The 21,451-nt window shown below is 51.6% G+C and overlaps 1 protein-coding gene across 2 annotated transcripts; it reads left to right on the plus strand.

Moving 5' to 3' along the window:
* Positions 1-3,442: 3,442 nt before the first annotated feature.
* Positions 3,443-20,962, plus strand: AVIL (advillin). 2 transcript variants are annotated; one of them, XM_072972505.1, is made up of 20 exons: positions 3,443-3,531; positions 5,660-5,749; positions 7,047-7,121; positions 7,828-8,024; positions 9,391-9,499; positions 9,590-9,700; positions 9,929-10,131; positions 10,608-10,686; positions 10,813-10,911; positions 11,596-11,749; positions 11,852-11,952; positions 12,409-12,546; positions 12,652-12,810; positions 13,545-13,724; positions 15,181-15,326; positions 15,430-15,574; positions 17,029-17,217; positions 17,984-18,052; positions 18,965-19,081; positions 20,359-20,962. In XM_072972505.1, exons 2-20 carry the CDS (start codon positions 5,684-5,686, stop codon positions 20,470-20,472), a joined length of 2,451 nt encoding a protein of 816 aa, XP_072828606.1. In that variant the 5' UTR covers positions 3,443-3,531; positions 5,660-5,683; the 3' UTR covers positions 20,473-20,962. The 2 variants fall into 2 exon arrangements, with proteins under 2 accessions (XP_072828606.1, XP_006218041.3); XM_006217979.4 differs by lacking the exons at positions 3,443-3,531; positions 5,660-5,749 and having other exon boundaries at positions 6,687-7,121.
* The last annotated feature ends 489 nt before the right edge of the window (positions 20,963-21,451 follow it).

Raw genomic sequence — 21,451 nt, forward strand, 5'->3', positions numbered from 1 at the left:
CCCACCTTCCTGTTTCTCGGACAGGGCTCTTTCTCTTGTGTCTTCCCGCAGGGCCTGGCCTGTGCCGATCACACTCCTCTTCACCCTTCCTGGCTGTGGCTCTTGCGCTCCGGGGCCTCAGGCGCTCCTGCATTTCCTGCCGAGGGGATGGGTGTTCTCACCGTTTAGTTTGCCAGCCTAACGTGCGTGCCTCTTGCCAGTGGTAACAGGTGTGAGTGAGCCCTTCACACACCTGCGCTTTGCGTGTCTCTTTGCTTTCAAAGTTTCTTAATAGCGAATGCTTTAAAAAATAGTCAAAATGGATGTTTCCCCAGGATGGAAAACCGAGGGGAAGCGCTGCTGTAATTGGGAGCACAAGGGGCCCCCAAGAAGGGAGCCCCACCTCAGCATCACTGCCTTAACCGTGGCCTCCCCAGGGCTGGGGGGGTTGTCTCCTCCCCGCCTTCCCTCTGGGCAGGAGGGAGTTCCTGTCCCCGTCTCTGCTTTCCCTGGAGGCAGGTGTCACAGAGCATTTGTAAATCGCTTCAGGTGCAAGAACACTGCCCACTCAGGACTCATCCCCGTTACCCTTTTCCATTTCCACACACGGGGCCAGTCTGAGGAACTCGCCGGCTTCATGAAAACCAGGTGTTGGACCGGCAGCAGGTTCTGACTGGCTAGCCTCTCTCTCTAGCTTTGTGGTGTCACCTCCCCACCTTGTCCCAAGGTTGTGAGGCCTTGTCTTTCCCTTTGGTGTCACATGAGCAGAGCAGGGTCCCCAAAGTCCGTGCGGTTGTCTTCTAGCATCATTTCCTGGTGCCTGTGGGATTCTGCTGCTGCGGGCGGAGGAAGAGGGCCCCAGGCCTGGCCAGGAGCGACGTCCCTGGGGGAAAACGGGAGCTTCGGATTCTAAGGCCCTGGCCTAGGCCTCTGTCCTAATGTCGCGGGAGGGTCCTCTCTCCCAAGCCCCATCCTAAGGGGATAGCTCTTGGGCCAAATCTTTGCCATGGGGTCCAGCCAAGCTTTTCTGACTGAATAAGCAATAAGAGGCTCTAAGCTTGCCCAGTTCCTAGGAGCCTTTCTGCCCTCCTTTGGTCTCCACGTTTCTGGATGAAGGAAGAGCCTGTGCCTCCCGCTTCCCTAGCAGGCTTGTCCACATGTTCTGAGTGACTCGTAGCCAGAGCCCAGGTTAGCTTGGTGGGTGTCCCCGCTGCTTCTGCATGAAGCCCCAGCTCTACAGGCGTCGTTCCTGTCAGAACCTGCCCTGCCCACCTGCAGTTCCTCACCAGAAATGCCACATTCTCGTTTACCCCCTCCTTCCTCCCCTGGAGAAGCAGCTCGGCCAAATAAGTCTAAACAGGGTCCATCTGTGTGGACCAGAGCCAGCCTGAAGTCATTATTTGCTTTCTGGTTTTCCAGTTTCACAGTGTGTTAGGGGCAAGTGATGACTGCAAAACTTGCTCCGTAGAGGAATCAGCCCAGACTCATTTGGAGGAGGGCAAGACTGGGAGGGAGCTAGTGCACCCCAGGATCTGTTCCTGGGGTTCCCACCAACCCTTCCTGTTTGAGGCTGGGCTTCAGGAAGTAATAAGCCAGCGCACCCGGTCAACCCCAGTTCAAGCCATGCCGGGAATCTGCCCATCTGCCAGGTTCAGTTCTTTAAGGTGCCTCTTCAGGGACACAGTGTGTCTCTCTGATTGGGCTTCGAAATCAAAAGCCTGATGTTCGTGTCCCTCTCATAGGGGGAGCTTTGGACACAGGACCAGTTTGGAAAGGGTCAGGTAAGAGTTTCTACTCTGCACATTGTAGAGGGGACACTCTGTAGGCCCATGGGTCCCTTACTATAGAGGTTGAATAAATTTGCTTTCAGTTAACCTGGGACCTTGTCTTTAATTCCCTCCTGCCTCCCAAAGCTTTTGACCATTTTGTAAGTGTATAAATTCACCTCTGAACAGCAGCCCAGAAGCTTCTCTGTGCTGAAAGCATGGGAAGTCTAAAGGCAGCCATTCCTTAGGAGATGGATCCTGTTCTGTCTTGCTGCCCCTGCCCTGCTCCCGAGGCCTCGTTCAGGAAGGCAGCCCCCCCGTCAGGCTGTCCCACATCCCGTGTCCCAGCCAGGTCAAGTGTCCGAGGAAGGTCAGCCTGTTTTCCCTTCAGGTCTTCAGGTCTTCAGCTTACCACTGTTGTCCCTCAGTCGCCTTTTTTGTAAAATGGAGTTTTATTTTTGTCCTTTTTATTTGTTCAATGCCAGTAAATACTCACATTCAAGCAGGGGAGGGGAGGTGGAGGTCTGCCCCGCTGCCCGTTCCTTTAATGCTGTTGGGCCCGCCCCTGGGGCAGACCCTCCTCTCAGGTGTGAGCTTCTGTGCTGGTCCTTATCTCCAGTTTGACACGTTTCCATGTCGTGCCACTTAATCCTCTTCAAGATGCCGTTTGGAGGGGTGGGGGAGATCTGCTTCCCACTGGGCTGGGCGTGGGGTTCTGACTACCTTGCTTACAGATTCATGGTTTGATAAATCTGTTGTATTCAAAAACTTGAAATGTAGGACGCCATTAAGTGTCTGTTTATATTTTTGGAATATTTGTATTACTTACAATTAATTAATAAAAGTGGGTTTAAAAAACCCATCTGTGAATGGGAGCTGACCCTTCCGTTGTTCATTCGGGCACTACCCCCTCCTTCCCTCAAAACTCCTGTCAAGACGAAGCTGGAGCGCCCGGGCTGGCGCACTCAGCACTGGGGTTTTGCTCAAGGTAACAGAAGTCGGGCTACGTTAGCTCTTCCCCGGCCCCCCTGTGGAATCAAGGCCACTGTCATCCAGGTGCTTAATAAGCATATGCTTGGTGTCCTGTTGACTTCTGGGGGCGAACCAGAAGCCCCAAGGGACTTGGAGGCTTCATTCCCCTGTGCCCCTTACTGACTTTCCCAAACCAGGACCCTTGAAACACAGAGCCCAGCATGGTTCTTGGCACATAGTAGGCACTCAGGTACTGATTGGACTGACCTCTGACTCCAAGAGAGACCCAAAGGGGCAAAACTTCCCCTCTGAGAAATGCCCAGAAGCTTCTCAGGGAGGCCCTCGCCAGCCTGGACATGGCAGGAGCTGAGCGGGCAGCCCCAGCCCCTGCCTCCAGTCGTCAGTGTAATGCATCCATATCTACAATATGGCAAATTTCATATCCTCCCTCTGTCCTGCATTATTGATGGGCTGTGCACTTTAAAAAAATCAATTAGATCAGGGCGTGGAGCCGGAGTTAAAAGAACAGAAGCCTTTAAAAGTCTGCTCTTACTGTTTCTGCTGTTTTGAATAGGAACAGATAAAGCTTTCCCTCTGCTTTGAGTAAGTCAGGCCCAGGGCTCGGTTGGCCGTGATTGGCCAGGACTCAGAAAATGCGGTTACGATGCAAATCCAAGCAAATATAGCCTGGTGTCTGTGCGCCATTACTAAGCTAAGGCAGCTGGGCCTGGAGCCGCCCACTTTGGGGTGGCTCCTGTCACCACTGCTGCTTACCTGCCAGAGAACGGGGACTACTGGTGAGAGAGAAGGCAAGGTAAGGGCTTTTGGCTTACGGGTTCACGTCGGTAGAGCAAGTTTACTGAATGAGAAAGAAGAGGAGGAGGAGGTTGAAATCTCCTTGACTTTGTCTTCTTGGGTGAGGCTTTTAAAGGGTTAAACCAGGAGTTTGTGACCAGTTTTGCAGACTTCCTGCTGAGAAGCTGAGGTGTCTTTCAGAGACCACTAAACATAAGGCACATTTTCAAAAGCTGGGGAAGGTGGGGAAGACTCCATTCAGCCATCTCAGAAAGACGGAATGGGGCAAGGCAGAAGTTAAAAGCAGCTTCCTCTGCTTAGGGTCCACTTACAGGACTGTCAGTAGGAATGAAAGGCCACTGGACCCCACCCAGGGGCTCGTGCGGTGGTCCCAGGGTGCTGAGTTAAGCTAGGACTTGCGGACTAGGGAGAGATCGAGCTTGGGGGGCTTTGCCGTCACAGATGGAGCCGCATTTTCTGGGTGTTCCAGTGTGGCAGTAAGTCCCTTCTTTGAGCATGTCCTCTCCTGCATTTTGGGGGCCCTGGCCCAAAGAGCTCGACTGCTGCGTCCCTGCTGGGAAACGGGACTGCTTCTGGCCCCTGGACTCACAGTCCTAGTCAGTGCCTTTGGTCTGGCCTTTACCAGGCTGACACTTCTCTATCTCCAAGGAATGAATTCACTGCCCCTTGGCCCCTTCCCTTACCTGGGTCACAGCATTTACCTTTAATGACTGAAATCTAGGGTCTGAAGAAAACCTGAACAAATATTTCCCGGCAATTCTGAGCAGCATAGGGCGGGGCAGGGCCAGTTATCAAATTAAGTCCTCAAATACTGGCTGTTCCGCGTCACTGCTCGGCTTTAGGCCTGCTATAGCAGCGAGTAGACAAAGGGAGGTTTTTGTTTGTCTTTGGTTGTTTTGCCAATGTCCGTACTAGGTAATGGCACATGTTCTCCAACCCTGGGCTCCCCCACCAAGGCTCAGGGAAAGAATGGCCAGGCGTGCCCCTCTTAACAAGCTCAGCGTGCCTCCAAACGGCAAACCTCAGCTAGTCCTTTCTGAGTGTTTTCTCATCCTGTGTAAATCCATCAAATGAATCCTTTTTCCTTTGCCTCTCGGGAGCACTCACAGTACACACTGATGTGTATTAGCATCGGACTGCAAGCCCCTTGAGAACAAGGACCAGGCCAGCATTTTCATTGTCTACAGCCCGTGTGACCACAGATGCGTGTAGGTGCTTGACGCACGTTGACTAGAGACCGCACACAGCCCGCAGGGCTTCCCTTCACCTCTCCCCGTCCCCGCAGCGCCACCGGCTCGGTCAGGGTGGGGTAGCGAGGAGGGCGTCTGCCCACAGGCCTCGCCTGCCTTCCCCTGCTGGCGCCCCGCGCTCTGGGTCCCAGGCCCAGCCTTGCCATTTTACTTTTTCTTCTGTGAGGCACAGGGAACGTGTTAGTCATATGACAAAAGCAAGATGGGTTGAGTTTTTGGATAGTTTACTTAAAAGAAAATAGTCTGGAAAGGAAAAGTCCAAAGAGTTGAGTGTGGAGAGGACCTGGCAAAGCAGGGGATCTGGGAAGAGTTAGAGGGAACGAGAACGAGAAGGAAACCCAGTTTGGAAATACATATTCTGACGTCAGCTTTTCAGTCCCGTGTGCCACTGACTAGATAAATTAGGAAGGGCTGCAGTACATCAAAGTGACTAAAAAAAAGAGCACAGGTTTTAGGATCAGATACGGATTTCGTCCTAGTGTGTGAACTTGAATAAATTATTTAACCTCTCTGAACCTCGATTTTCCCACAATATAAGGTGAAGAAAATATACTCAGCTTAGGAGAATTAAATGAGACGACATAAAGTGAATCAACACAGGGCTTAACATATTTGTCGTCCCTTCGGTAAATAACTGTGGCTTTTACTAGAGCTCCTAACTAGGGAAGGGGCAAGCGGGGAGCAGAACTTCCGGTGGGGATCCCCGAGCCAGCCAGGCTTGAGGCGTGATCTTGGACGAGTCATTTCCCTCAGCTGTGAGACAGTGCAGGGATGCCCCACAAGGACGTGGCCGGGTGGCTGATAAGCAGTTGGGAAGTGACTTAGGAGGAAAGCTGGCTGGACGCCTGCTGTCATCTCCCCGCTTGCTCTGTGAAGTTCCAGGCCCAGGAAGACAGCAGCATGTCTCTGAGCAGCGCCTTCAGGGCTGTGGGCAATGACCCCGGGATCATCACCTGGAGAATAGAGGTGAGCTGGGCTGGGTGGGGCATCTCTGGTCTGCTGGATGACGGCCCGCCCGCCCTCCTTAGTTTCCTGCCTGCGTTTTGGCAACATTGAGGCAGCACCAGGGTGCATGTTTTCCTATCCTTGACCCCTCCCAGGTGCTTGGAGCAGGTAGGTGACAGGTGGAGGAAATGTCCTTCACTTGCAGTAAATGCCCTGGAGAGATGGCAGGGGCCTGGCCCACCCAGGAGACCCGAGACCCCTGGCCGCTTCTGTTAGGGCAGTGGAACCTGTCTTCCACAGGGCACTCTGACTCCTGCAAAGTAGTAGGGAGGCCGAGGCCATTGTGGAGACCGGGCCTGCTCATCCCTCCCCGCTCTGGGGCTTAAGCCCCGCTGCCTGACCTCCAGCCCCAGCAGTCTAGCCTCCAGCAGTCTGTTGCTGGGAACCACCTGGCCTGGGCAGCTCCACTTGCCAGATGTGAGGACCCCCCAGCCCCACCCCGACCTCCCTGCTCTGAACCCATGAGCGGCTGCTGCACAGAACGCAGAGGTGACGCCCCACTTCACCACCCTCCGTCAGGAGTGGGAGCCTCAGCTCTCTAGCTGCTCAGAGCCAGTGAGAGCCCAGCTCACTCCCACTGTTTCAAGGCTCCCAGTTTATTTAAAAACTAATTGGCACTAATTTACACAAAGTGTGGGCTATTTAACGCTTCACATTTAACACACGTGTTTTACATAGAATACGTGCAAATATGACTGCAGGTTTGCTTACTTGGGGAAAGTCCACATTTGCTGCCAGGTGAATGGCCCTCCTGGGACAAGCCAGACATGCAGGTGACAGACACATCGGGGCTCCAACCTAGAGTCCAAATATGAGCCCCACGAGCTGACACTCACCCCCCAGAGCCCCTCAGAACCCTGCATCCTGTTCTCTCGGGCCTTGGCCAGCTCCGGGCGGTCGGGGTCAGGAGCAGCGCCTCCGGCGCCGGCGCAGCAGCTCAGAGGCAGCTTTCACTTGATGGCTGACACCAGCTCTCTTCTCTGCAGAGGACTGAGTGTGAGGTTCACAGCGTAGCAAGAGGAGACCAAGCAGGCAGTAGGAGGAGGGTGGGGGGAGGACAGGCACCCAGACTCAGAGGGAGTTCAGCAGAGGCCAGAGGGGTGGCCGGGCTAATCCTGTGGCTGACTGCCACACCCTGTGGGGACAGCTCCTGACCTCTCCCTGCAGCCTGTGCCAAATGATGGAGGGAAAGGGGAGGCGTGGGGGGCAAGGCGAGGGGGGAGGGAATGCAGCCGACACACACCCCTTGTCCTTCCAGAAAATGGAGCTGGCGCTGGTGCCCCTGAGAGCCCACGGCAGCTTCTACGAGGGGGACTGTTACGTCATCCTCTCGGTGAGCGCCACCCTCCACTTCCGGAGCCCCTCCCTGAGGGCCGGTCCTGGGGCTCCGCTGTGAGGTCTGTGGATGAGGTTCACCAGGCCCCGTACACAGCCTGAGCTTCCTCGGTGTTACACCCGACCGGCCTCCAGGTTGACTCTCAGAGGCCACTGTTAGGGGGGGTTTTACACTTTGCACAGAGGGTGGGGGTGCGGCCTGCAGCCTGAACCCCGGCAAGCGGCCCACGGCGGCACTTCCCCGCCTCGGGCCCAGCCCCCAGGCGAAAACGCGGCGGGGAGAGGCCCGGTAGACCCAAGGCCGTCTCCGGCCCCAGGGCGCCCGTTCTCGTGGAGGGAACCCCCTCCCACGTGGACAGTGCTGACGGAGCCCCGCGGACGGACAGCAGACCTGTGCCGGCTGTGTGAGTGCAGGCGCTGAGTCTGCGGTCCAACCTGGAAAAGAGCCCCACTGGCCTCCATTTATTTTGAGAAAATAAGCTGTCAACTTTCCCCAAATATGGGGTGGGGGGCGGGATTTGGGCTGCTAGGGCTTGAGTGACATAGCAGGTCTGCACAGGGGCCATTGCAGGGAGGGAGAGGGCCCAGGCCTGCCAAGGACAGGACACGAGCCACCGTAGGCTGCATCCTTCCCACACCACAGGGGCTGGCAGCGAAGGGGAGGCAAGCTGGCCCCTGACCTGATCTCTCTGGCTACATCCCAGACCCGGAGAGTGGGCAGTCTCCTCTCCCAGGACATCCACTTCTGGATCGGAAAGGACTCCTCCCAGGATGAGCAGAGCTGCGCAGCCATCTACACTACGCAGCTGGATGACTACCTGGGGGGCAGCCCCGTGCAGCACCGGGAGGTCCAGTACCATGAATCCGACACCTTCCGTGGCTACTTCAAGCAGGGCATCATGTGAGTAGCTATGCACACAGCAAGGACGTAAACGCAGTTTACCGAAGAGGAAACCCAAAGGGCCAGTGAGTATGTGAAGAAAGTCATCAGAAAATGCACATCAAAGCAAAGCTCTCATTTCCACCTATTAGAGCAGCACAAATTAGAGAGCTGGGTGGTGCCAAGTGTTGGCCAGGCAGTGGGAAAATAGGAGCCCTGGTGCCCTGCTGGTGGGAGTGAGGATGGCCAGCATTCTGAGGAGTAGTCTGCTGCCGCTGAGGCAGCTCCCACCTCTGGGTTATAACCCAAAGGAATTCTCCCGTTCCCAGGTCCACAAGGGCATGTGAACCTGAATGTGCACAGCAGTACCGTTAGTGGTGGTGGGCAGCTGCAGGCAACGCACAGTGCCCACTGGAGGGAGACTGGACAGGAAAAACACTCCATGACACCAAGAAGCACTGTGCCACAGCTGGAAGCATCGGATCAGATACACACCAGACATGTGGGCGGATCTTAAAAACATGGGGCTTAGTGAACACAGGAAGGAACAGACTTGAAATATAGAACAGAGTGAAAATAAAAAGATAGGTGCTAAACTGTTAGAATGGACGCCTCTGGAGAGAGGAAGGGGGGCAGGGTGTGCAGATAAAAGGGAATACATGAATACAACAGGAGAGGGGTCTCATAGAGGCCAATGATGGAAACGTTCCACGAACTGAGGACTTCGGTCACCTCAAAACTTTGCATGTGAGGAATTCCGGATGAGCTTGAGAGTTCTGAGGCTGGTCCAAAGCCAGCTTCTTGAAGGTCAGCAGTCCCCACTGACTGTGGACCTACTGGGTACACACTGAGTCTCCAGCAAATGCAGGGACAAAGGCCCCCTGCTCCCAGTGGCTGTCTGCGTGCCTGGCACGCGGGATGCCTGGGACGGAGGCAGGGTTGGGTGAGTGCCAGGGGCAGGAGAGCTGACTCCTGGAGGGAGTTCGTCTTAAGGCCATGGTGTCATTAATGCTTCTGCTGCCTTGTGCCCCTCTCCCTGTCACCCGCAATGTTCAGACAATTTATAGAACAAAACAAGCCCTTCCGTGCTGCAGACTTTATCACTGGCGCAGGCTCTGTCTGGAGAACTGGTCCTCTGGTGGTTGGTTCCTACTCTTAATACGTTAGCTCAAATGTCATCCCTTTGGAGCCTGCGCTGACCACTCTGTCAGAAAGCCCATCGCTGAGTCCGCTTCTGTGGCAGTGGTGACCACCATCTATATCTACTTTGCTCATTTACTGTCATCACCCACGTGGGCAGAGGCTGCATCTGTGTAATTCACAGCTGTCTCCCCAGTACCCAGCACATAGCAGGTGCTCAGTAAATAACCGAATGGTGTTCCCTCAGCTACAAGAAGGGGGGTGTGGCCTCTGGGATGAAGCACGTGGAGACCAACACTTACGACATGAAGCGGCTGCTACACGTGAAAGGGAAGAGAAACATCAGGGCCACCGAGGTAAGTCCTGACCCTGTCTGTCCTGGGCCCAGGGCCTCTCCACCTAGCACCTCAGAACTCCTCCTAGTAACGTCTCCGTCTCCTCTGCAGGTGGAAATGAGCTGGGACAGTTTTAACCGAGGTGACGTCTTCTTGCTGGACCTCGGGAAGGTCATCATCCAGTGGAACGGCCCAGAGAGCAACAGTGGGGAGCGCCTGAAGGTGCAGCTCACTCCTCCTCCCGGCTCCCCTCTCTCCCTCGGTGCCCTTTCCTTCTTCCTTCCTCGCTGGCTCTTCCCTGCCCTTCAAGCCGGGACCCCTGCCTCTGAGTAGCATCTGCTTCAGAGACAAGCCAAGTGCGCCAGTCTGGGACTCAGATCAGATAACTCCTGTGTCTGGGATCCAGGCTGCTCCTCCAGAAGCTGAGTGCTTCCTTGGTCTTCTTTACAGGCTATGCTTCTGGCAAAGGATATTCGGGACAGGGAGCGAGGAGGCCGAGCTGAGATAGGAGTGATCGAAGGAGACAAGGAGGCAGCCAGCCCGGAGCTGATGAAGGTCCTTCAGGATACCCTTGGCCAACGCTCCGTTATCAAGCCTGCCGTCCCCGACGAGATCATCGATCAGCAGCAGAAATCAAACATCACATTGTATCAGTGAGTAGCTTCTAGCTGCTGGCTAGAAGCTGGAGTAGGGGGATGGGGTCCCCCAGAAACCAGGCACTTCTACTGGGCTCATTTGGGGTGCAGGTGCCTGGCTTCTTTCAGTCTTTTTAAAACGCAGCTTCTGCAAGGAGCTTAGTGTTCCCCACTCAAGGAGGCAGCTACCATCTATTCTTGTTAGCAACTCTTCCTGGTCTCTGGACCTTCCTTTACTTGGGTCTCTACGTGCCCAGGGATATGGATGGGATAATGTTCGGGAGAGAGAGACACAAAAATCTCCTCCAGAGAACGGAGTCCATCACATTTCTGTCTGCATTCAAGCCATGCCCGTCGTAAGAGGTCAAGCTCTACCCTGGCACGCCATACAAAGACAAAGCTAGGGAAACACGCAGCTGACAATGAGCAGCTTTGTAGAAGAGCTGAGGTAAGCCCGGTGATTCACGTCTCAGGCTAACCTCTCCCCTCTCCAGTGTCTCGGACTCAGCCGGGCAGCTGGCGGCCACCGAGGTAGCAGCGAGGCCTCTGGTGCAGGACTTACTGAACCACGACGTAAGTAGAGCTTGGGTGGGCGGGGCTTGGTGCAGCCGGACCTCGCCCCAGAGGCGGGCCTTCGGGAAGGGCCTTCCTTATGGTCTTGGACAGCTAACCACTTCTCTCCCTGACTGACTGCGTCAGGACTGCTACATCCTGGACCAAAGTGGAACCAAGATCTATGTGTGGAAAGGAAGAGGAGCCTCGCAGGCTGAGAAACAGACAGCCATGTCTAAAGCCCTGGTAGGAGCTACGGATGTGTAGTATTGTCCCCAAAATTGTCAGTAACACTTCACACGTGCTCAGAGGGCCACAAGGCACTAGTGTGTATAACATCGCAGTGACATATGTGGACTTCGAAGTCAGACAGACAAGCTGGGATTCAAGTCCAGGTTTGATGCCATCTCCTGGGGCTCTTGTGAGGATCAAATAACACTTGCAAAGTGCTCTGCACAGTGCCTGGCACACACATCTGCTCGATAAAGGTGGCTTTACTATTGAAGGGAATAGCCCACGTCAAGGTCACTGGCCCTGTCCTCAAGGAGCTTATGCTGTTGTGCAAACCCAGGCAGATGAACAAGCAGGATGCATGTGCAAAGCAAAAATTAGGCAAATGAGGGTGATACAAAGTCCATAGGGAACAGGATTGATGAAGGAACATAGTATAGAGGATCTTGCAAAAAAAAAGAAAATCAGTAACAATCATGACAGGACAACAAAGAGATGCCAAAATGTTCTGCTCAGTCCCTTCCTTGAGCAGGTAACTTGATACCTGGACAGAGGTGAGTCAGGATTTGGCTCTGACTCCTAGAAGGGAGCAATCCTACCAGCTGGCTTCAAAGGGGTGAGTCAGCAGCCAAGCAAAGAACCCAGTGCGTTCCCTGACTGACCTGCCTCTCGGCGGTGGGGGGGGGGGGGTGTCCACAGAACTTCATCAAGATGAAGGGCTACCCTAGCAGCACCAACGTGGAGACCGTCAACGACGGTGCCGAGTCAGCCATGTTCAAGCAGCTGTTCCAGAAGTGGTCGGTGAAGGACCAGACCGTGGGCCTGGGGAAAACGTTTAGCATCGGTAAAATCGGTACAGTTGCCCCTAGATCGCCTTCTCACTGCTGGGACTCTCCAGAAAGGCAGGCATACATGCTTTTCACTCACTTGGCTTCTCCTAACCCCTTCTCTGCAGCTAAGGTTTTCCAGGATAAATTTGATGTGACCCTGCTGCACAGCAAACCAGAGGTAGCAGCCCAGGAAAGAATGGTCGACGATGGCCACGGAAAAGTTGAGGTAAGCCCAGTGATTCACGTCTCAGGGCAGGCAGGGGGCACTGGCCCTCCTGGCTGCTCCACCACAGAGGAGGCGGCAGGTGATTCTGTGTCTGCTTTGTCTTCCTTTTCACCCCTGGCACCTCATTCTCTAGGAGTCTGCAGGGTTTCCCCACAATTCTTCAGGGAAGTGAAAGGTAGGTACCCAGTGTGCTATCAGTGACTCACCTGGCAGATATATTCAAATAGTCTCTGAGCCATGATGGGGATGCACCTGACCAGGGACAATCCAGTGCTCAGGATTCAAATCACGCAAATGTGATAAGCCCTCACCACTGGGAAAACAGCACCAGAGCAGGGGAGGGTACTCTGAGTGTATGTTAGCACCTCACCCACCTGGATTCTCTGCTAATCATGGCCCAGTTCCCTTCACGTGCTTCTCTCAGCTCTTGGAAATTGTGTCTCCTTCTATGCTCAGGTGTGGAGGATTGAAAACCTGGAGCTGGTCCCCGTGGAGTGCAAGTGGCACGGCTTCTTTTATGGGGGAGACTGCTATCTGGTTCTCTACACGTACGAGATGAATGGGAAGCCACATCACATCTTGTATATCTGGCAGGTAGGCCTGGGGCAGGCTCTCAGCTTTGGGTCCTGGCGCTTCCTCTGGCCACGGAGCTGGGGCCAGGGATAGCAGGGACCCATGGCACCCCTCTCACCACTGCAGGGCCGCCACGCCTCACAGGACGAGCTGGCAGCCTCGGCATACCAGGCGGTGGAGGTGGATCGGCAGTTTGACGGGGCGCCTGTACAGGTTCGGGTTACCATGGGGAAGGAGCCACGTCACTTCATGGCCATCTTCAAAGGAAAGCTGGTTATCTTTGAGGTGAGAGCCCTCAGCTAAAATTACAGTAGGGGGCTACAGGAGAGGAGAGGAGGGGTGGGAAGCGGGGCTGGGGTAGACGCAGATAAGAAGGGGAATCGCTCTAAGACACTGAAGTGAATCCCAACTGCCTAGGGCTTCAAGTCCAAACTACTGCCTAATTCGTGTTCAAGGTCTTTTATAATCTGATCCATATTACCTGTCCAGGGGCATTCCCCTCAGTTCCCTAACCTACACTCACTGCAGTCAGGTGGGTTTCCTCATCAGACCTCACATTTGCCATTTCGTTCCCTGTCCACTGCCCCGACCAAATGCGCCCCTCCAAATTCGAGTCCCACTTCTCCCAGGAAGCCCTGGCGAAGCACTACCAGGGATGTATGATGTAACGTGTTTGATATACACAAGTCTGTGGTCAAGTTCTAGCCTTGTCATTTACCAGCCAGCTTTCTAAGCCTCAGTTTCTCTACCTATACTGTGGGACAATAATACCTACTTCACAGAATAATTGTGAGGGTCCATAGAATGATGTAGGTAAGGCGCCAGCACCGAGGTCTCAGAATGAAAGCTAATATTGGCACCAGAACTCCAGCTCAGCCCGGCCTCTCCCAAGTAGCCCAGAAGCTCCTCCAGGGCAAAGACGGTGTCAGGCACATCCCTGTTCCCCACAAGGGCTAGCCCAGTGCTCCGCCCACACGGTGCACCTTAGATCCAGACTCTGCTTTTCTCCGTCTCTCTAGGGCGGGACTTCCAGGAAGGGAAGTGCCGAGCCTGATCCTCCAGCGAGGCTCTTCCAGATTCACGGATATGACAAATCTAACACCAAAGCGGTGGAGGTTCCAGCCTTCACCTCCTCCCTAAACTCCAGCGATGTCTTTCTGCTGCGGACCCAGACAGAGCACTACCTGTGGTACGGCAAGGTAGGACAGTGGGGCCCAGCGGTCACACCAGCCCCTCAGAGCCCAGCCCTGAGCCCACCCTCCTGTCAGCAAAGGCAATGGAACTAAGGAGGAAGCTGGAGCAGTCCTCAAAAAGAGCAGCTGTTCCCCAAGGGCCTTCAGAGGGACCGACAGCGCTCCCCACGATCAGGCCTCCACCTAGAAACTCACTAACAGCACTGCTCACACCCAGGAGACACTCCATAGACTTCTAAATGGATGGAGGCTGGACAAATCCATCTTTCCACACCAGTTTGGTGGATTGCAATAGGATAGGCATTAACAGTGAATAGAAACACTACAAATGTGATTTTTGCCAATTCAAAGTGCATCTGCATTAAAAAGCACTAAAATTGTTTTTACAAAAGAGGTTTGAACAGGAAAAGATACTCAACATCATTAGTCATTAGGGAAATGCAAATGAAAACCACAATGAGATACCACTACACACCTATTAGAATGACTAAACGAAAACTGATCATGTCAAGTGAGGGCGACAGGAGGAACAACGGGAATTCTCACACTGCTGGTGGGAAAGCAAGTGTGGCCTTTGGGAAACGATTTGACAGTTTCTTACGTGACATACACTTGCCGCATGACCCAGCAACCCCACTCCTGGCTATTTACCCATGTGAAATCAAAAACTATCTTCACACAAAACTCTGTACATGAATGTTCATACCACCTTTATTTGTAATCACGAAAAACCGGAAGCAGCTCACTGGGAGAATGGGAAATCAGACAGTGGCATACCCAGGCAGTGGGATACGACCCAGCCTCACAGAGGAACAAGCTGGGGATGCCCGCGACTGCAAGGGTGAATCTCAGATGCATTATGTTCAGGGAAAGAAGCCAGACTCAAAGGCCACATAGCGTATGACTCCACTAATGACATTCTGGAAAAGGCAAAGCTATCCTGATGGAGAGCAGATCAGTGGTCGCCAGATGTTAAGGATTCGAGGAGGGTCTGACTACAAAGAGGCAGCCTGAGGGAACTCTTTCCAGGGGTGAGGCAACTGTTCCGTATTTTTGTTGTGGTTGGTGGTAGCATGATTCTGTGCTTTTGTCAAGAGTCATAGAACTTATATGGCAAAAAGAGTGACTTTTCCTGTATATAATTTACAAAATAAATTTAAATTTTTTTCTCTAAAAATAATAATCAAAAGTAGGTGTTAAAATTCCAACTGAAGGCAGAACAACATCCACTGTGAGTTTCAGAGTCTAGTCCTGTCCTTCGCCACCACGCTGTGTTCTCCCCCGCCTCTCCCTCCGCCCAGCCCGCCCAGCACTAAAAGAAACCTATCTGTCTCCGGTCCTGAGGTACCGTGGCTTGGTAACTGAGCCTGGCGACACTGAGCTATTGATCCCAGAAGCTTCTCCCCCACATCATCATGCCCGTGTGTGAGTAACATCTGTGTTCTCCCCGCCCCACGTGCAGGGGTCTGGCGGGGATGAGCGGGCAGCGGCTAAGGCGCTGGCCGGGTTTCTCTGTGATGGCACCGAGAGCACGGTGGCTGAGGGCCAGGAGCCGGCTGAGTTCTGGGACCTGCTGGGAGGGAAAACTCCCTACGCCAATGACAAAAGGTACAGGACCACAGCATCCCTCGTGGCTCCCCCTGCCTTCCAGACTTGTGAACTGCACACGATTTCTAAACAGCTTGCTTCCTCTAAATGGACTGTACTGCAGACTGCAGCAGGAAATCCTAGATGTCCAGCCCCGTCTCTTTGAATGTTCCAATAAGACTGGCCGGTTCATTGTCACTGAGATCACAGACTTCACCCAGGACGACCTTAACCCAGGTGATGTAATGCTCCTGGATACGTGGGACCAGGTAAGACACAGCCAGAAGCTTGGAACAAATGACAAAGACCCTCTAAGTTTAGTCTATTTTTCGTGTAGTATCCCCCACACATCCCGGATAAACCCAGGGTACCCCAGACCACCCCCAAGCCAACCAAACGCTTGTCAGCGGTGACTAAAGGAAGGGTCTGCGTTTTGCCAGGGTTGGAGGGAATACAATGGTTTTAAAACTCACCACCCTGGGAATTTTCCCACTGTGCTCTGGGAAAATCAGAGCATCCTGTCTGCATGCACTCCATTCTCCCAGGACCAATTGCAGCAGGCTCCACACCCAGAGATATGGGCCTTTTAGGGAACAAAAGGATGTGAAAGAGACGTCTTCAAGGCAACCCCTCTGCCGTGTCCCATTTTCTTCAATTTGGCTCAGCAAACATACTCAGCACCTCCCCTGTTCTAATCACTGTGCTGGGCGTGGTGTCACCAAGGGAGAGGGCCTCGTCCTATCTCAGAGTTGGGGGTGGGGGGCAGACGCAGATACATCATTTTTTCTATGATGGAGGTACATACAAGGTGCCATGCAAGCACAAATTAGGGGCACTCAACACAGGTTAGGAGCTCAGAGAAGACTTTCTGGAGGAGACGGCTCCCAGGCTGAATCTCAGAGGATAAGCAGGCATTAATCAGGTAAAGCGGGCATTCTGTGCAAAGGAAAAGCAAGGCCGGAAATAGTCTAGTACACAGGGACTACAAATAATATTTTCAGAGCATAAGACAGAGTTAAAGAGCACCCTAGAGGTGAAGCTACAGAAGTGTGTGTGGGCCTTACCTGCCACGTCAGGAAGTTTGAAATTTATCCTGGGAAGCTGCTGAAATTTGAGCAGGTGAGTGACATGGTCAGACTGTGCTTTAGATAGATGACTCCAGCAAGTGTAGGAGAGTGAGATGGGGTGAGAAAAAAGAGAAGACTGTAGGCAGACCATCGTCACAGTCCAGTAAGAGCAGCTGCAGGACCACACAGGGGAGGGGCAGCGGAGCAAGGATGCAGGGAAGGCAGCAGATTTGATAAAAGCATAGGAGGTAAACTGGCCAAGGTTGGTGTGTGGAAGGCATGTCGGATGACTCCAACATTACTGCCTTAGGTAATTAGATAGACACCAAGAATGGGGACCCAGACACAAGTTTAGAAAAGAAGAGCTACACTTTGGGGGTGCTGTATTTGTGGTGCTTTGAGGCAGCAAAGGGAAGGTGTTTTGCAAGAAGTTGGATTCGGGTGGCTGAAGTTCAGAGAGAGAGAGAGATCAGTACTGGAGATGCAGATTTGGGAGATCCATGTGGCAATTAAAATCACAAATCAAGATGATTCTGAGAAAACCTTTCTGTGCTGAGGCTGTGAACTGCTGAGGGGGAAGACAGGGCAGTACGTATGATCTACTACTTGGTCCTTGGCCTGAGCGCATTAACAGCATTCAACCTCTCCCACAACAGGTGTTCTTGTGGATTGGGGCTGAGGCCAACGCCACAGAGAAGGAGCGAGCGCTTGCTACAGCCCAGGAGTACCTGCTCACTCACCCCGGCGGCCGAGATGCTGGCACGCCAATCCTCATCGTTAAACAGGGCTTCGAGCCTCCCACCTTCACAGGCTGGTTCTTGGCCTGGGACTCTCACATTTGGAGCGTAAGAACCGAGAACGGGGTGGGGGGCGTTCTTACTGCCAGTGCACTCAGCACAAAGCGCTCCGTGGGAAGGCAGGGTACTCTGGGGCTGGGTCAACCCAGGACCACATTGCCCTGTTCCGTCTCCCCTCCCTACTTTTTACTTTCCTTCTCTTTCCCGCCCACTACACCACTAAGTCCAGTTAGAGAATTCCCAGCTTGTCTCAGGAGCAAGCAGTGGGTAAAGTAACAAAGTTCATGAAGTACATCCACACACATTATTTTGAACTTTACATCCTGATAACTACTGCAAACGTTGTTTCCTAGGTCACAGATGAGGAAGCTTAGAGAAGTTCTTTGTCTAAAGTCACAATTAGCCCAGTAGGAAGAAGACGGTTTTTCTGATCCCTGGTCAACTGCTGTGCCTTCAGTGTGCAGGACTGAGGGGCCACTAGCAAGGAATGCAGATCGTGTTTAAGCACCTTCCAACCCTGCACAGACCCAGAAGGGGGTTTTCTTGTTTGTTTGCTTGTTTATTGTGGGGGAGGTAGCTAGGTTTGCTTATTTATTTTTTTGATGGAGGTGGTGGGGATTGAACCCAGGACCTCATGCATGCTAGGCATGCACTGTACCACTGAGCTATATACCTTCCCCCTGATTTTCATTTCTGCTTATCCCTGAAATGTCTTCTGATTCCCTGGCTCTTTTGCTTCTCTCGAGACTAGGCCGGAGATGTCCCTTCTCTATAAGCACCATCTCATCCTGTGTCTTCTATCTCTTCTTCTCAGGCAGGGAAATCATACGAACAGTTAAAAGAAGAGCTGGGAGACACTGCTGCTATCATAAGAATCACTGCTGTGAGTTTCTTGGAGGAGCAAGTCACTCAGACAACCAGAGCCAGAAAGGAACCGCAAATGCTACCAATGCCACATGGGCGAAGCCCTCTCATGTCCTTCTCAGTATCACCCTGGTTGTCTAATTTGATATGAAGATTGTTTTAATCAGTAGAAAAGCAGGTCTCAGAGCCAAGTTCCTTATTTTACTGCCTTCCAGAATTTAGAACAGACTTGCTGTTTAAAAAAAAAAAAAACAGCAGAAACAAAAACAAATTTTATTATTCAACTCTGTCATTCAGAGCAGATTAAATTTACTGGCAGTATTTTTCAGAAATAAGCTTCTAACCCAAATAATAAATTTATCAGTTTCTGACAGTGGCATCCCCAGAAACTCAGGCCGTAACCCCTATTTTAATGCCTAAAAGAACTGGAGCGTCTGGCCAGGAACCTTTAACATCAGGACAAGTGCCTGGTACCACTGTCCAAACCATCAGGCAGTTTTGTCCTTTCTGTTCTACAAACTCAAGATTCCGAAGCTAATGGCAATGTAGCATCTTTAAAATGCACTCAAGAGAAGTATGACTTCAATTTGAAGTCATTTGAAGGCTGGAAATGTAGAGCCTAAGTACCAAGAGAAAGGATGTGATCACAGTATTTAAATGAGGTTTAAGCACAGCATTTATGCCAAACTGGCTATACAGGATTTACCTTAGACTTGCTGAATCAGCTTCCCAAGAAAGACCCCCATATCTGAATCATCTAGATTCCCAGATGATTCTGACATGCAGCCAGTTTTGGGGACTCTTGTTCTAAAAGATGATTATAAAGTGTGAAGTGGTAAAAACCATAATGTTAAATATTATACACACAGAACTTCAACTGCACACACTTAAACAGTCTTTTTTCCTGTGTTTATGCTCTTATCTTCCCTAGGGCATGAAGGACACAACCCTCTCCCTGAATTCTGAGCCAAAATATTACCCCATAGAAGTTCTGCTGAAAAATCAGAATCAGGAGCTGCCTGAGGATGTGAACCCTGCCCAAAAGGAGGTGAGTGACTGAGGGAACTGTCTGATGTAAGTGGAGCTCTCCATGAGCAAAACACCGTCCCTGTAAATGGCCAGGACAGATCTGGAACACAGTAAGCACTCAGGAGATATCTGAACTACCCAGGAGCTCAAGCCCCAAACCCAGAGCTCCTTCTTGATCCTTTTTCCTCTCCTCTGGCATCAGCCCATCAGCCAGCCTCCATCCACTGCTCTCCATCTTTCTGCTGCCAGTGTGGTCCAGCTGTCATGGACCACTTCAACAGTCTCCCAGCTGGTTTCCACCCCAGTCCCTACAGTCTGTTCCCCATATAACAACCAGTGGGCTTCTAAAACAGAAGACATTTCTCTATTTAAAACTGCTCAAATGGCTTCCCACTGTACTTAGAAAAGAATCCAAAGGCTTTTTGGTGGCCGTCAAAGCCCTGTACAGTCTGGCCCTGCCCACCTCTGATTGCACCTCACAGACCACTACCCTCTTCACTTACCATCTGCCAGCCAGAGGCTGCCTTTCTGTTCCTTGACCATGTCTGTTTCAGCCTTTGAGCCTTTACACTTCCTATTGCTTCTGCCTGAAAAAAACATTTTTCTCCCATTTGTTCACCATCACAGTCTCAGCTTTTCAGCACCAAAAATGGTGCCTGGTAGATCACAGGCACTCATTAAGTTTTGGTTGATTGAATTAATATATTCATGTTGACTGACTTTTTTCCACCTGGAAGGGGAAGGGTCTCTGGATTTTCCACAATGTCTTATCTAACCAAGTCTTAAGTATCTGGACTACAGCTTTCCTGAAAACAGAGGCCATATCTTAATGATTTTACTTGGACAGAAAATACTCACTAATCAATAAATAAACGTTAGAAGTTTATGCTCTCAACAAGATCTACCTGATCTTGCATTTGAAAATGTCTGGATAAGAGTGGCTGATAAGCAAGGAAAACCATCACTCAATTTAGTTCTTCATTCAGCCAAAGTCTAACGTTTAGAATTCATACATAATGTATAACCCATTCCTTGTCCTTCTGGCAAGAAATGGGCACCAGGTGGGACTGTGAGAACAGAGAATCCAGTCAGCGCTTCCACAGGCCAAGGTGGGAGTCCACAGGCTAAGTAATCCTCCAATGAATAATTTAAGTCTATTACAGACTTTCTGGAAAATTCATTCTACTTCACCTCAAGAAACTCCCTGGGACTCTCTCAGCCCCACTCTCCCCACTCCTTTAGCATTGACAGGTGCCATGTCTCCCTTCTAACTAGAAACTCTGTTTTCGCTCTTAGAATTACCTCTCTGAACAGGACTTTGTTTCTGTGTTTGGCATCACAAGAGGGCAATTTGCTGCTCTGCCTGGCTGGAAGCAGCTCCAGATGAAGAAAGAAAAGGGGCTTTTCTGAGGCAAGAAGGCATCTGCCTATTACAAGATCACAGAAGACAGCAGATAGTGCCAGTATCAGGAAAGAATTTATCTACTAATTTTTCCCTAACATCCAGCTGCTTAATGTAGATGTAGTAGGGTCTGCAAATCACAGCATGGTCTCCATTTCTCTCATTCCTGCAATCCTTAGTTGTTATATGCCTAGAATGTTAACACTGACTTTGTGGTTTTTGTGGCCTTCTGGCTCAAGCCTCAGCAGAAAGCACTAAAACTGCATGAATCTGGAGAAGTCAAAAGTAAGAGAACAAAAAAACTAAGTTTTAAGTGTTTAATATTGGGGCAAGAACCTAAGTTTGCTTTAACTTTTAAGATCGATATATTGCCTATTTAACCCACAAATCACTGAAGTTATTCACACATATACCCAAAGTCAAAATCTAAATGCTCAGATCTAAATGTGCGAGAGATTTTTAAATTTTCAAATAAAAATGCCTGTATTAGCAAATGGAAGTCCTTTCAGTATTCTGGGTCTGCCTGTTATGGTAACTATTTTGTTATGTTGGGAGAAATGTCTCAAACAGGGAAGCAAAGAGGCACTGCTGAATGAGCTCTCTGGATAACTGGAATTCCTGTTTCTGGCACAAGAATGCTGAAATCTGCCTTACAGCTGTCCAGGAAACCTCAGAACCCACCCATCCACACCCCACTATCCAGAAGAGAAACAGGGCTATGTGTTATTAATTTCAGTAATGAGGCCAGAACCAGTGTGTGTACCACTACAGAGAGCCTTCAAAGCACGCTACAGACATCAACACATGAACCACATTTTCCAGGCAACTCCAAGTTTAAGTCAACAATTCCAAAGGAATCCATGTGGCACAAGTAATGTAACCAGGGAAGCTCCAGGATGGAAGCACAGCCGAAAGCATCACAAAGCAAAGCCGAAGAAGAGAGTTCTATGTCACAGGAGGAGCAGGCTAGAAGGGGCTAGATGTGTT

This window comes from Vicugna pacos, chromosome 12 (assembly GCF_048564905.1).
Source record: "Vicugna pacos chromosome 12, VicPac4, whole genome shotgun sequence".
NCBI lineage: Eukaryota > Metazoa > Chordata > Mammalia > Artiodactyla > Camelidae > Vicugna > Vicugna pacos.